At 35.9% G+C, this 16,925-nt stretch overlaps 1 protein-coding gene and 1 pseudogene across 11 annotated transcripts in view; one reads left to right on the top strand and one right to left on the bottom strand.

Moving 5' to 3' along the window:
• Positions 1–16,925, bottom strand: part of nrxn3b (neurexin 3b) — a 234,772-nt gene that overhangs the window by 200,367 nt on the left and 17,480 nt on the right. For all 11 annotated transcript variants that reach the window (XR_015848352.1, XM_088325668.1, XM_088325677.1 and 8 more), the window contains exons 3-4: positions 9,789–9,806; positions 7,535–7,561 (exon numbers count right to left, since the gene is read on the bottom strand). Coding sequence is in view for 10 of the 11 variants with exons in the window: in XM_088325668.1 (XP_088181794.1) it covers positions 7,535–7,561; positions 9,789–9,806 (45 nt within the window). In the remaining variant the exon portion in view is untranslated. The remainder of the gene's footprint in view (positions 1–7,534; positions 7,562–9,788; positions 9,807–16,925) is intronic.
• On the top strand, positions 5,985–6,236 carry LOC148346292 (U2 spliceosomal RNA; annotated as a pseudogene).

The following is a 16,925-nucleotide window of genomic DNA, read 5'->3' as shown; positions in this document are numbered from 1 at the left end:
TAGGACTGCTAATGTGTAGAGCTAAGATAATGGCACTATATTAGAATGGGTGATGTGATTTTTTTTAGCAAAGGCATGACTGCCATTCAGGTCTGACACACTTAAATAAAGGGGGAAGAAAATAAACAGTCAATAAGTGGACTAAGAAATCACGTTTTAGGGTACACATGGATCCGATATCGATACTAACTATTTAATATCTGGTCATAGGAAAAGGCATGAGAAGAAGTGCTACATATTCATGTGTTGGCCGTCTCCCCGCCAGGTCTTACACGCTATTGCGTAACGTCTGACGCAGGATATGATCCGTGAAAAAGTGAGAATCAGTCTTGCTCGGTTGATCCCGGAGGTCAGTGGCAGAGAGCTTCAGAGGGGGAGGGATGATAAGAAAAAAAAAAAAAAAAAAAAAACATGACATGGGGGAGGGGGGCCAGTGCCACCGATGGTCGGGACGGAACTGATGAATCGGGGATGGAGGAGGAGGATAGCGCATTGGCTTACAGGGCGGTCGGCAGAAAGAAAGAAAGAGAGGGAGAAGGAATGAGGAGAGAAGGAAAGGAGAAAAAAGAAAGGGAAAAACAGAAAATAAAGGGCAAAAGGAGAACTAGAGAAAAAAAGGGAAACAAGAGAATGAGAGAAAGAGATGAGAAAGAGAGAAGGAGAACGAAAGAAAAATAGAAAGAAAGATGACTGGAAATTCCTGGAAATTATTCATGAATTAAAGAGCAAAAAAATATGATTTAGGATGACCTATATTTCACGTTGACAATATTGTTTGTTAATAATACATCCATTGCAACCTGGTCATCCTTTTGATTTAATTTTATATCATACTTAATTTATTTTGTTTTATTGTTTTTTAATGCCACATCCTGACTTGACCAAATAATTATATGCATTATTTGCATCCCTCACATTCTTGACATTCCTGGGAAGATTTATGACCTGTCATATTTATGCAAATTAGTTATTTAAATTATTATTTATGACTGTATTTATTGCATTCTCTGCATCCTTAACATTCTTTACATTCCAGAATCCATTCAAGAGCTATGATCGATTTATGACCCGTTTTTCTTTTTCATTGAAATTTGTTTCAAATATTAATTTGCATGATTGGTATTGCATGCATTCTTTGGATGGCTAACATTCTTGATATTCCCAAAATTCCTCAATGCAGATAAATTATAAAACATAAATTATGACCTTAATTATATGCATTCTTGACATGCTTTGAATTCCTGAAACATACTGCAATTATGCGCATTAGCAGCATTCCTAACATTTCAATGTGACGGGTCATAAAATCAATCAAAATCCGTGAAGGAATTTAGAGATTGTAAATAATCCCAATAATGCATACAATTACATCGATAGATAATTAATGGTTTTGACATCATATTTCAATCACTGCTCATTAAGACATTTTGGAATGCCAAGAAGGCACAGTCATAAATCACAAAGTGTATTGCTCTTTCGGCAGGTTTAAAAACCAATCACACTTCATAAAGGCATTCAAGGAATTTAAGGAAATTCAGGAATGCAAAACAGCATATATTCATGGCCAATCTCCACAGGTTTATGACCCCTTTTAGACGAAGGCTGCATTGTAATATTCTCTCTAACTTCTATAGCCGTCGGGGTGAGGAACGAGTAAATGAAAAGAGTGTTTTCACTCGTGTAAACTTTTCCCTTTCAGGCAAGAACAATCAAGATTGCGACTCGTAACCATGTCAAGGACTCACTCGGAATCGGAGAAAGCCCGAAAAGAAAAAAACTCTATTACGCTGGTGTTTTTAATTTACTTTTATTTGCCGAGCGCTTTAGGAACAGATCAAATCCATTCTCTTTTTTTGACCGACGTACGAGTGGAACTCAATTTCAGGGTTTAGTTTGTGGCCGTTAATCGGCGCTTAGCGAAAGTGCAAACAACGCGTGCCAAAAATCGTAAAAGCCGCTGCCACCGATGAATGATGGCAAACGATTCCAAACGTGAATTGTTTTTCTTTTTTTCCCTTCTTTGCGGGTGGCTATAAAACAGTACACAAGCAGGAAATTCGCTTTATCGATTGTGTTTAATTCTTTCCGTTTTGGGGGGACTTTTCAATGGCATTTTACTGGTGTCACAAGACTGCAGGGTTTTACTTTTGGCCTCATTCTTTTTGGCCTCTTCTTGGTGTCACAAGACACGTAGGGTGCATATAGTTATATTTTTACTCATTCAGTATTATTACTATGGGCTTTTTTGTTTTTTGGGCCTACTCCTGGTGTTACAAACATGCATGGTTCATGATACATATAGAATTAATCAAATTCTAGTATTACTATGGGCTTTATTTTTTTTGCCTCTTAGTATCACATGCGTCTTACTGTGGGCCTCATTCTTTTTGGCCTATTCTTGTTGTTACAAGTCATGCAGGGTGCATAACGCAAAATTATATACTGTATTTACAAATATTGGAATGGGCTTATTCTTTTTAGCAATTTCTTCGTGTTACAAGATGTACATGGTCCTAATATTGGCCTCTTCCTGGTTTTATGAGACCCTGATGTCACAAGACATGCAAGTGAGTAGTGCAAATATATACTGTATATTTATTCATTTACTCTTGTTACTATAGGCTTCATTCATTTTGGCTTTGTTCTGGTGTCTTAAAACACTCAGGGTCTTACTTTTATTTTTGTCCTCTTCCTGGTGTCACAAGACGTGCAAGGTGCAAATAGTTACTACAAAGTTACTCACTTCCAATAATTAACATAAGCATCGTCCTTTTGGGCCTTTTACTGATGTCACAAGACATACAGGGTGCATAGTTATCTTTATATTTACTGATTTACAAAAATGACTCTGGATTTTATTCTTTTTGGCCTCCTCAGGGTGTGAGAAGACTCGCAGGTTTCCTGACACATATTTATTATACATTTACTCATTTTCTAATATTACTAAAGGCTTCGTACTTTTGTGACAATACATGCAGCTCTTCTCTATTATTTAGACCGATATATATTTTGGGGAATCCACACTTTTGAGTTGTGCTACTTAGCATCGGCTAGCGTGCAAAGCTTGTCATTTTTTCGTATCTTATGAGTCAGCGTGACGAGTCTGGAACTGGAGCTACAGCTCACCTAAGTATGTTAGCGTGACAGTGTCTGCAAAAAGGCTTGACGGAAGCAGGAGGGTAAAAGGGGAGGGATGTATATTCTGTCCTAGCGTTGTAGAAATACTTCCCATGCAGCCAAATGTCAAGTCTCATCTATCATGTCAAATCCAATTACATGATTTCTTCTGCATGCATCATGACACAATATAAGCGAGCGCTACTTGTATTAAGACATATCAACCAAATAAAGTCATAAAAAAAAAAAGCTTCATTTCTGCCTATAGGATAGCAGAGCGCTAGCCCGTTAGCATCCTTAGAGACAAGCCACTTGCATTAAGACATACACAACCAAATATCGACATAGTTAAATAAAGTCATAGAAAAAAAAGCTGCTGTACCTCCATTTCTACCTATGGGATAGCAGCGCGCTAGCCCATTAGCATCCTTGGAAACGAGCTACTTGCATTAAGACATACCCGACAAAATATCGAGAAAGCACAGTAAAGTCATAGAAAAAAAGAGCTGCTGTACCTCTGTTTCTACCTATAAGATCGCAGAAACAAGGAAGGGCGGAGAATGGGCGGCGTCATCCCAGGGAGCAGCAAGAAAGTTGCAATAAACTGGAGTTAGTTGACGGTATTCCCGCTAATTTAACAGCAAATTTTCATGCAGAGAGCCTTGCAGTCATGCGAATGGTATACATTTCAGGATGGGTAGGTGGTAATGGTGCTCGGTATCGGTAACAGGTAAAAAGACGACTTAACGCGATACCTGATGAAAATCGACCAAGAATTTACCAAATTCAACTTGCAAGAGTCCAACCCAAGACACACTAAGGACCGTGGCTTTTATTTTAATATTTTTTTCGGGAACTTTTTAAATGAATCCGCTTTATTGTATTTTCAGCGAATTGTGAAGTTGTATTTTTTTATACGAATGGTCACATTTATTTTTATTTTAGTATTTATTTGTGATTTCAAGTTATATATTCATCTATATTTTGTGGCATTTATTTAACTTTGTTTTTAAATTCTTACATGGAAATTTCTTGTATATTTTTTGGGGTGGATTATAAAGATATATATTTTTTAATATTAATGTTCACAGTCATTTTTATTTTAGATTTTGCATTTTGTTGCCTTCTTTCTACACTTATTTTCAATTGGGGATTTGGCATCAAGTTATAAAGAGCTTTTTTTTTACAAGAAAAGTGATAAAGAGTGAAAAGAAATTACAATTTACTTCACTCCTATCACATTTAAATGAATGTACTGTAGTTTCCGCACTCAAAGGCGCACCTAAAAGCCTTCAATTTTTTTATAAGCTGACCATGCGCCTTATAAGACGGTGCACCTTATAAATAGCATGGCAACCCCCTCTGGCCTATTTTAATGGTCATTGATGCAGAGATGCTTTTCGGCCATTTTTGTTTTATTTGTCTGCATTTTGTAGTTCACGGATACCTTAACCACATGGGTCTTTGAGGCACCAATGAGGACGCAATTCTGGACAGCCTTCTCCACTGTGGACGGTCCCTCGTCTGTTCTTGGGTCCATATCACTGAAGTTTTCGTCTGTGCGCAGATGACAACAGTTCTTCGTAGGATCCAATGTGCCCTCCGATTGTTTGGTTTTTCCCATGAGGTAAGTAGCTGATGCCCATAGTGTCGCATCGCCAAGAGTTGGATTTTCTTTTCCAGTTTTGCTGTGAGAGTCCATGTCTCGCAAGCATAGAGGAAGATGGAAGTAACCAGCGCCTACATGAGTCTGATCTCTGCTGTTTGAGTACGTAAATATTTTACATAGTTGGATTCACGACACTCATGGATGAAGAGACCAAGGTTGCGTATCATCATCTAATTTGATGAAGGCCAGAAGATGTACCGTAAATTCCGGACTATAAGCCGCTACTTTTTTCCCAAACGTTCAACCCTGCGGTTTATTCAGTGATGCGGCCAATTTATGTAATTTTTCCTACAGCCGCCAGCGGCGCTCGAGTTCAAGGCACATTACGCAGCTTACAAGCTAAACGCAATCGAGCAGTCCGATAAAGAAGGAAACAGAGCTACTGCACGCAAACAGTACCTTGCGAGCGTGTTGCTCGCGTGTTTTTGAAGAAGGGAGCGTGGGACGACATCTATACGACAATGTCTCTTTCCCACACTAAAGAAGGACAACTTAGATGACGCTAGTTTTAGGGAGGAAGATGAGAACGGTTTACTGTGATTTCTAAACGTACAGTATGTTTTTTTTGTAACAGAACCGTCAACGTGTTGTTAGTAGCGTGTAGCTACCTGTCACAGTCACGGTTTGGGATGAAAGTTATAATATTATTATTAAAGCTTTGAAAACTCTCTCGGTGTACCGTCCTTCTTTGTAAATATGTGTAACCATGTATAATACGTATTTGCAACTGTATATTTTAGTAATGTATTTATTTGTATTTATTTTGGACACTTATTCTGATAAGTCTTGCACTGACCAATTGAAAAGAAGGGACGTAACAGACTCGGAGGATGATGGGAAGTGGGGACCGGTAAAGGTGAGTGTTTGTGGACACGGCAGACAATAGTGGATATACATTTTTTCCAACCCTTACCTTTGGAAATATACACTTTTTTTCCTTGGATTACTTTTAACGGGACCGGGACTCTGCAGGTCTGCGTCAAATCTTAAGTACCGGTATAATTTTCCATTCATTTTGCCGGCTGTGATTATTAGACTGTGTATTTTAAATAAAAAGCTGGCTGCAATTATGAAATTCGACATTTGATTTTTGCATTCTGGAGATGTAATAAGAGCTTGCTCCACACATTGGCCTGGTATTGCAGTACCTCTGGGTACGGTGCTTTCGAAATGATCGCTACATTGCTCTGTCGCTAGGACCTTGACTCGGCCTCTTGGCTGAGAGCAAGTGTCTCGGCCCCTTGTCTTTGTAGCGTATTTTGATTTGACCGATAACGGATAATGGATAATTGATGAAGAATATAGAACAATAAACCTTACAAAATCCCCCCCTCAGTTAAAATCGCCGGCCGTGGAATTCCAACTTTTTCGGCATGTGAATAAGAGCTTGCTCTGTCCACTCCACGCATCGGCCCGGTATTGCAGTACCTCCGGGAACGGTGCATTGGCAATGATTCGCTGCTTAGCTCTGTGGCTAGGACCTTGACTCAGCCTCTTAGCTGAGAGCAAGTGTCTCGGCCCCTTGGCTTTGTAGCGTATTATGATTTGACCGATAACGGATAATGGATAATTAATAAAGAATATAGAACAATAAACCTTAAGAAATCCCTGTTCAGTTAAAATCGCGGGACTCAAAGTAGGGTTAAGGTTAATTTTGTGATTATGTTACATATTTTAATGTGGGCGCATGCGGCTTATATACAGGTGCGGCTTGTGTAAGTAAAAAGCGGTTATCCTCCTAAAATGTGGTGGGTGCGGCTTATAATCAGGTGCGCTCTATAGTCCGGAATTTACGGTAATTAGCGAGTTATGCCGGCTTTATAGTTTTGGGGTATCTTGTTACACGCTGATCGTTTTGTTTCGGTTGATTGACTATTATTAAATGGTCAGCATATCTTGAATCCCAAGAGTTTAAGCTTTACAATGATATGGAGGCATGACGTATTTCAGTGACTGGTGACATTGTACAGACACCGTGTCTGTACGTGTCTGAGACACGTATTTGCTTCTCAAATATGGCGGGCCGTCTGAATGTTATGGGGTTAAAAAGTGTGACTGACAGACTGGTCTGTTGACGTTCCGACTGTAGCGCCTTATAGTGAGGTGTGCCTTATGTATGGAACATATATGAGACTATTTTTTGGGGGGGTGCACCTTAAAGTCCGGTGCGCCTTGGAGTGCAGAAAATACGGTATTCATTCCTTGATGCGAAAAAAAATGTTTTTTGTACAATAAAATCTGTATGCTTATCAAAAATTCAGACAGAAATATCCATATAATACATACACATATATATATATATATATATATATATATATAAATAACAGACACTACACTGATTCCGAGTAAGTCGAGTATGGTAATGCCTTTGCCGTTGGCATGGCAACTCCTCTGGCCTACTTTAATGGTCAAGAATCGTGCCAGAACATTTGGTGTCACTCCAAATGATCAAATATTCATTATTACACCTAGAGTCAAGGAGAAAATACAAAACAGAAATTGTTTTAGGGAAGTAAAGGTCGCTTTTTGTTATGCAGCAATGCACACAGTTACATAATATCCACACAAAAAAAACGAAAAAAAAACTGGGTAAGACCGAGGTGAGATGAGATCATACCAAGCTGACATGCAAAAAAAAAAAAAAAAAAAAGTGCAGCAAATGCACACAGACAGGTAGTGGAGGCATGAAATCGTGCCCCAAAAGGAAGTCGGGTGCACAAAAACAAGCCAATAGAAAGGAAGAAGTACCTTGTTCTGCCTTCAGGTGCGCCAGGCCTGAAATAGAAACAATCGGAGAAAGAAAAAAAAGAGAGATTCAAGAACTGCACGCCAATACTATTTTGTATTGTTATTTTCATGCTTTGCAGGACAGCAAACCATGACAAAGGAATTAGAAAATACAAACAGTGTTGTAGGAAAGTCTCGGCTTTCAAGAGTTATTTGTGTGTGGTCGCTCTGCAACCAATTTATGAATAAAAATGCACTTGAAATTTGAAAATATACCCCCAAAATGTAGCAGCAATGCTTGCTTCGGTTTTGCCTTCACTGCAAACAATTTAAATATTTTTTATTTATATATGTTTGTATTTGTTTATTCACTTATTTATTCGTTTTTTTAACCCTTAGATGCATGACCTACCAATAGATACACTTTTTAGGATGGGGAAAAAAAAATACTCATCGTATCATGCATGAACAGGTTTTATGAGAACTCCCTGGAACATGACAATATTAAAACTTTTTATTTATATTTGAATAATTTAAAGAATGACAACCCATGGGATCATTATGCATCCAAGGGTTAAATTATAGTCAAATGAATTATATTAAAATATTTTTACTATTTATTATGATTATTATTTTATTTTTTATAATGATTTGCACATAAAATTTCTTATTTTCAAATAAATATTATTATATTAGATCCATTTTTTTGTTCTTTTCACATTAAGTTTCTATTTATTTATATATTAGCCCCGAATTATTTTAGTTGAGTTTATTTTTGTTTTTATTATTTTCAAACTATATTTTGTATTTTTCTATTTTTTATTTATTTCATTTTTCAAATTACTTTCCCATTACATTTCTACGGTTACACTATTTATTTATTTGTTGTAAATTCATATTATTTTCAAATTATATTTATTTTATTAAAATGATTTAAATTTTATTATTTAGTTAGGTTTTCAAACTATTTTGACATTATGCTTCTCATGTTATGATACGTATTTATTTGTTTTTTTAAAAAAAGTTTTACGTTTTTCTGACATTATTTTTCTTATATTACAATATTTGTTATTTTACTATGTCCAGGTATTTATTTTATTCTTTAAAATTATTTTTACTTATCATTAGTTATGTTACAATAGTTTTTTATTCAACTATATTGTTATTATATTTAATTTTCACATCATATTTATTACAATATTTCTATATGTTATCATTCATTATTCATTTTATTTTCTAAATTATTTTTACATGTTTCTCATATTTACATTTTTAATTATTTGTTTGCTTTTTTAATATTTTCAAATTATATTTCTAATATTACAATATTTTATTACTATGTATTAATTTTATTTATAAACTATTATTACATAATGTTTCTAATATTACAATCTTAAATTATTTGCTTTCTTTTTTTATATTTTGTATTTATATATCTTACATTACAATTTTTGTTTTTATTTATTTAATTTAATTCTAAATTATTTTTAACTTATGTTTCTTATATTACAATACTTTTATTGCATTTATTTTTGAAACTCATTTTCAAGTTACATATCTCAAACTACAATAATTTTTCACTATACTTTGTTTTACTTTTTGATTGTATATTCACATTAAATTCATTATATTAAAATAAGCTTTATTATATTTTTTAAATGTTACTATTTTTTAATTACTTTCAAATCATTTTTCTTATATGACAACATTTCTTCAAATTTTACCATCAATTTGTTTTATAGGTTTATCTTTTTATAATTATCAAATAATATATTTTTATATTTTTCGGTATTTAGTTATTTTACTCAGAAAGAAGAAAAAAAATATGACATTTTGAGTAACTTAATATTTAATAAAATCACTCAAATTTCATTATTTGTTATAATTTACTAGAAAAACAGGTTATAATATAAAAAAAGATTTTATTTCTTTACAGTATATATTCACTGGTTTAGGTATGTTAAATACTTTAAACCTAAAATTTTATTTTATTTTTCATTGAAAAATCATTAAATAATTAAACAGTAGAATAATAAAATACTCTGAAAGAATAAAATACAAAAATGTGTTGAAAAAACGTTTGAAATTATATAATAATAAATAATAATATAAAAATATTTCAAATTAAGAAAATAATGAGCTTAATTTTCTTCCAATTGGACGTTTTGGGGGGAAAGCCAAAGAGTTGCCATAGGAAACAACACAACTGTAATTATGACTTAATAAACACTTTTAAATCACACAGAAAAGAGGAAACATTTGTTTTTGGACTCACCTGGTGTTTTGTGGACGGCTGAAGAAGTCAAAAACAACAAGAAAAAGAAGAAAAGAAGCAAAGAAAGTCTCAATTAGCATCACACACAATCAACTTCATTTTGCATGTGTAGCTAGCATGCAAACTAAGATAAGGACCCCAACACTCATTTATTTTGCATGTAAAGAGCTGCCCCTTGACATGCCTGATCAAAAAAAGACCACCAGTTGAAATCTGCTGCGTAGAGAAATTGCACCAGAGATATAGAATATTGTTAAAATGACGTCACACTTAGGTAGGTCATAAATCAACATGAGAAGATTTATGATGGAAAGGTTGGAGATCGCAAAATATGTTTCTTAATAGTTTATCCTCTTTTTATAATAATATTACTAATAATAATCATAATAATATTAATACATTTGACCTCAAAGAGCCTTTAGGACACCCAAGGTCGCTGTACGCAGAATACCAAACAAGAAAGTAATAAACACCAAATAAAAACAAAGTTAAAAAAGGAAGGGGGGACGTTAGGTGAAGCAGATTTTTACCTAAAAAAAATAGCTCGTATTGAACTTTTTGTACTTTGTTGGGTGTTCTGGTGCTTGCGGTAGAATTTATTTATTTCTCGTCCCGCTAATGTAAACAAGTGTTCCAGCATATCCTGCGTTGTCTTACTTCCATGTTTTTTTCATTTACAGCGATTGCCCCAACATATTTTGTGTTGTCCACTTTCATGTTTTGTTCAGTTGGAGTTTTACAAAATATCTAGCGCCGTCTATAAATTGGGTGTTCCAACGTATCCTGCGTTGTCTTCCTTTCATTTTTTGTTCAATGAAAGTTAGTGTTCCAACATATCTTGCGTTTTCTTCCTTCAAAGTTTTGTTTATTTTGAGTTAGTGTTCCAACATATTATGCGTTGTCTTACTTTAAAGTTTTGTTTATTTTGAGTTGGTGTTCCAACATATGCGTTTTCTTCCTTCGAGGTTTTGTTTATTTGGAGTTAGTGTTCCCACATATCATGCATTGTCTTTCTTCAAAGTTTTGTTTATTTTGAGTAAGTGTTCAAACATATCCTGCGTTATTTTTTCCAGTTTTGTACAGTTTATTACAACCTGTGTTGTCTTACTTCCAAGTTTTGTTCAGTTTGTTAATGTTCCAACGTATGATGTGTTGTCTTCCATCTATGTCTTGTTCAGCTAAAGTTATCAGATCCTGTGTTGTCTTACTTCCACGTTTTGTTCATTTAGAGTTAGTGTTCTGACATATTTTGTGTTGTTCTCTTATGTTTTGTTCAGTTAGAGTTTTACAAGTGTCTTCCTTTTACGTTTTGTTCCTAGCCTATTCTGCCCTGTAATTTGTCTTATTTTCATTTTTTTTCCTGGTAGACCCAGTAAGTGTTCAAACATCTCATCTCATTAGCTACACCGCTTATCCTCAGTAGGGTCGCGGGGGTGCTGGAGCCCATCCCAGCAATCATCGGGCAGTGGACAGGGGACACCCTGAACTGGTTGCCAGCCAATCGCAGGGCAGACGGGGACAGACAACTCGCTGGCCCATACACACCTAGGGACAATTAGGACCGTCCAATTCACCTGAAATGCATGTTTTTGGAATGTGGGAGGAAACCGGAGTGCCCGGAGGAAACCCACGCAAGCACGGGGAGAACATACAAACTCCGCACAGGAAGTCTGGAGCTGGATTTGAACCCACGCAGGAGGTTCCCAAGACATGAACTGTGCCGCACATGCGCTAACCACTGCGCCGCCGTGCTTATCCTGCGATATTTTTTCCGGTATGTTTTGTACAGTTTATTACAACCTGTGTTGTCTTTCTTCCAAGTTTTGTTCATTTTTTTAGTGTTCCAACATATGATGTGTTGTCTTCCATCTATGTTTTGTTCAGTTAAAGTTATCAGACCCTGTGTTGTCTGTTTTCCATGTTTTGTTCATTTAGAGTTAGTGTCCCAGTATATTTTGTGATTTCCTCCTTCATGTTTTGTTCAGTTGGAGTTTTACAAATGTCTTTCTTTTCTGTTTTGTTTTTAGCCTATTCTGCCCTGTAATTTGTATTATTTTCGCTTTTTTCCTGGTAGACCCAGTAAGTGTTCAAACATATTCTGCATTGTCTTACTTTCATGTTTTGTTCAGGTAAGGCTAGTTTTTTTTTCCAGCATTTCCTGCGTCGTTTCCCGGTTTTGTTCATTTAGCTCTAGTTAGTCTTACAACACGGTGCATGGTGTTGTCGCTAGAATTCTGAAAATATCGAGTATCGAATTGTTTACTTGTTCTGTTCCTGCTCACTAGCCGTAACCAACTTCTTCTCTGTTGATAAATCCTGACACAAGTCTTTGCAGGATTTTTAGGGTGTTGCTCAAAGGTTTTATTGATGACGGCATAAATCTTGAATCAAATAAGTTTATTTTGCAACGTCTCACCTATGGTTGACTCCTTGTTCTTATAAAGAAATGAGAGTGCCACGTTCCTCCCATAAAATCTTCATGTCAACATTCAAAACATACTAAAATAAATATGGGAACATTTAAAAACGGGAAAAAGGCATGAATTGGGAACAGTTGGACATTTATATCCATGTCAGTTTTGTTTACCTTTAAAAGGGATCATAAAGTCTATTTAATGATGTTGGGTGCTCTCACGAGGACACAAAATGGCCGTCTTCTCCATTAATAAGGAATAAATGTGAAGAAACGACCTTAGTTTTTGGTTTTTTTACCCATCATACATGCGGGTGACAATATTTTGAATAAACTATCAGTATTAAGATGTTTTGCAAGCGATTGTCATGATTACTGATGTGACTCAGCTGTGCCCGCTTCTTTGGCGCCAACTGCCTCGGACTCTGATTGGCTCCCGATCAGTACTTGTACCCAGTCCTGTCTGTCCCCTTTTGTCAGTCCGTCTGCGAACCTCAATTTACTCTAGGCAAGCCTTTTTTGACCCTGACTCCCTCCTGTTTTTTGCTCCCGTCTGTTTCCCGTCTTCGACCTGAGTTATAATCCTGACCACGTCTATTCTCCTTTCCTGGCTTTCGACTCGTTTCTGACGCGACCACGTTTTTTTGCTCTCCTGTCTTGGTTACTGAGACGTTTTCCGTTCCAGACACCGCTATCCCTCGGATGCAGAAGTCCCACTTCCGCATTCAGAGCGACCTGCTTCCTGCGGCCAGCGATCACCGAATCGTGGGTGCAACTCGTTCCTTTTTTCCTATAAAACTGACAGAAACGTAACTCATGTGGGTCCTGTCTCCGTTCTGGTCCTGACAGCGATAGCATTTGCGCTACGTACTAGCTACTTTTGTAGTTTTCAGCATTTGTCAATAAAGACAATGAAATGTTTACGTCAACGGGTTTTAATAAGTATTTTATGTTTTTTGAACACTAATTATGTGTAACGTGATGAGTGGCTATAGAGGATTCCAGGGGTCACGTGACTTTTGAAGCAGCGGCCATATTAGATGACTGGGAAAAATTCGAAGAAAAAATCTGTCATGATTACTGATTTGACTCACCCGTGCCCGCTCCTTTGGCGCCAACTGCCTCGGACTCTGATTGGCTCCTTGTCCCTATTTAAACCCACTCCTATGTGTCCCCTGTTGTCAGTCCGTCTGCGAATCTCAGTTTCCTCTAGGCAAGCTTTTTTCGACCCTGACTCCCACCTGTTTTTGCTCTTGTCTGTTTCCCAGCTTCGACCTGTTTTTTTATCCTGACCACGTTTTTTGCTCTCCTGTCCCAGCTACTGACCCATTTCCGACACCGCCATCGCTCGCCACGGAAGTCCCACTTCCACGTTCAGAGCAACCTGATTCCTGCGTTCAGCGATCACTGGATCGTGGGTGCCACCCTTTCCTTTCTTCCAATTAAACTGAGAGAAAAGTAACGCAAGTGGGTCCTGTCTCCGTTCTGGTCCTGACACAAATCGATCCATACTTACCTATGTTGTTCAATTTCCTCAGATTTTCTTGGTATCGATTCTTTGAAAACCCCTTCGAAAGTTATAAAGTATATGAATCGATTTTTAGTTATGTCTTCTTCCCTTTTTGCTTGTAATCCAATATGGCCGCTGCTTCAAATCGCCTGAAAATACGGGTTTCTGCTGTTAATTCCCTTATATCTAGTTTTGGGAAAACCCCATCTGAACGTATACAGTTTTGTAGTTCTTCCGTTTTGGCTTGTAATCCGATATGGCCGCCGTTTCAAAATTCCTGAAAATATGGGTTTCTGTGGTTGATTTTCCCCCAACTTTTCCTGGTACCTAGTCTTCGAAAACGTTACTTTTCCCTCTTATCCAGTCTTCAAAACCTCATCTAAACTATTGCGTGGATTCAATTTGTAGTTCTTCCGTTTTGGCTTGTAATCCAATATGGCCGCCGCTTCAAAAATCCTGAAAATATGGGTTTCTGCTGTTGATTTCTCTTGAAATTTCCTTATATCTAGTTTTTGGAAAACCCCATCTAAACTTACAAAGTTCATAAATCGATTTTGAGTTGTGTTTTGTTCCATCTTTGCTTGTAATCCAATATGGCCCCCGTTTTGAAATTCCTGAAAATATGGGTTTCTGTGGTTGATTTTCCCCCAACTCTTCCTGGTACCTAGTCTTCGAAAACGTTACTTTTCCCTCTTATCTAGTCTTCGAAACCTCGTCTAAACTTATGACATGGATTTGGTTTGAAGTTCTTCTGTTTTCGCTTGTAATCCAATATGGCCACTTAGAAAGTCGAGAAAATGCAGGGTTATGTTATTGATTCTCAACTTTTATCGGTATCGAGTTCTCAAAAATGTTCGCTTTTCCTCTTATCCAGTCTTCAAAACCTCATCTAAACTTAACGTGGATTCGATTTGTAGTTCTTCCGTTTTGGCTTGTAATCCAATATGGCCGCCGTTTTAAAATTCCTGAAAATATGGGTTTCTGTGGTTGATTTTCCCCAACTTTTCCTGGTACCTAGTCTTCGAAAACGTTACTTTTCTCTCTTATCTAGTCTTTGAAACCTTGCTTAAACTTATGACATTGATTTGGTTTGAAGTTCTTGTAATCCAATATGGCCGCTTAAAAAGTCGCAAAAATACAGGTCAATATTACGATTCTCCTTAACTTTTACTGGTATCGAGTTCTCAAAGAGTTTTGCTTTTCTTCCTATCCAGTCTTCAAAACCTCATCAAAACTCATAACGTGGATTTGATTTGTAGTTCTTCCGTTTTGGCTTGTAATCCAATATGGCCGCCTCTTAAAAAGTCTCAAAAATACGGGTTCAGGTTGTTGATTTTCCCCAACTTTTCTAACTTTGAAACCTTGAACTTTTCCTCTTATGTAGTCTCCGAAACCTTGTTCAAACTTATAACGTGGATCGACTAGTAATTCTCCACCCGTTTTAGCTTGTACTCCAATATGGCCGCCGCTCATAGAGTCACATGACCCCGGGAAGCCTGTTTATCAATAAACCCGACTTGAATCGTGTGCATCATGCTTCAATGCTTCGTGTTTCTCTTCCTCACGTTTTGGGTATTTATTTTGTATTTATTGTACGTGCGAAAAGGAGGATGTTGCGTGAGGGAGAACGGATTCCCGATGCAGATAAATCCCTTCTCCCCAGAACAAGCCGGACGTGCTGTCGGGGGCATGTGCTCTCGGCGTAATCCCTGCTCTATTTTCACAACTCAAATCCAAACATCATTTTCAGCTCCGGCTCTCGTCGCAAATGCCAGAATCAAGCTAGCTCCCCCCCGTGACCTAGTTTTTATAGTAAGATTATTGTAACTGTCATTTTTTTCCTCCCATGTCTGTTTATTAATCCCTCAAGCTAAGCCCGAAGGCAACGTCGCCGCACTTGTCATCAATTACTGGCCTTCTATCTGACCGCCGGCCGTTTTTCTTAGCCAAGCATACTCGGAATTAGCTTTTGCGTACTCGGTAAAAAAAAATACTACTGCAGAAGTACTACAAAAAATTAAAAAATGATACAAAACTATGTATCATATTCTGTTCTTAAAAACAAGAATATAACGGATTGTTTTGCTTTCATTCTAAAAAATAAAAAAAGATATTATAGCAATACTACAGAAATACTACTACAGTAATACTACAATGAAATGAAATGAAAATGAAATGAAATGAAATAAAAATACTACTGCAGAAATACTACAAAAAAAAATCAAAACTGATCCAAAACTAAGTATCAAATTCTGTTCTTAAAAACAGGACTACAATAGATTATTTTGCTTTCATTCTAAAAAAATGAAAAAATATATTATAGCAATACTACAAAAATACTACTACAGTAATACTACAATAAAAATACTACTGCAGAAATACTACAAAAAATTAAAAAATGATCACAAACTAAGTATCAAATTCAGTTCTTGAAAACAGGAATATGATAGATTATTTTGCTTTCATTCTAAAAGAAAAAATACTATAGCAATACTACAGAAATACTACTACAGTAAGACTACAGTAAAAATACTGCTGCTGAAATACTACAAAGAATTCAAAAATGATACAAAACTAAGTATCAAATTCAGTTCTTAAAAGCAGGAATATAATAGATTATTTTGCTTCATTCTAAAATATATATATATATATATTATAGCAATACTACAGAAATATTACCACAGTGATGCTATAATAAAAAATACTACTTCAGAAATACTACAAAAAACATCAAATGACTAGTAAACTAAGTACCAAATTCAGTTCTGAAAAACAGGAATATAATTGATTATTTTTCTTTCATTCTAAAAATAAAAAAATACAATAGCAACAAAAATACTACCACAGTGATACTACAATAAAAAATAGCATTGCAGAAATACTACAAAAAAATCAAAAATGATACAAAATTAAGTATCAACTTCAGTTCTTAAAAAGAGGAATATAATAGATTATTTTGCTTAAATTCTTAAAAATAAAAAATACTACAGAAATACTACGACAGTAATACTACAATAAAAAATACTACTGCGGAAATACCTAAAATATATACCAAATGACTAGTAAAGCAAGTATCAAATTTAGTTCTTGAAAACAGGGAAATAATATATTATTATGCTTCAACTTGGAAAATAAAAAATACTATAGAAAAACTACAAAAAAGAAAGACAAAGAGTGAGGGAAAAAGAGAGGGGAAAAAAAGAGAGAGAGAGAG

The sequence above is a fragment of the Urocampus carinirostris genome, chromosome 20 (assembly GCF_059441175.1).
Source record: "Urocampus carinirostris isolate Australia breed hairy pipefish chromosome 20, RoL_Ucar_1.0, whole genome shotgun sequence".
Classification (NCBI taxonomy): domain Eukaryota; kingdom Metazoa; phylum Chordata; class Actinopteri; order Syngnathiformes; family Syngnathidae; genus Urocampus; species Urocampus carinirostris.
The sequence above is the reverse complement of the archived record's forward strand: the minus strand, read 5'-3'. Positions and strand labels throughout refer to the sequence as shown.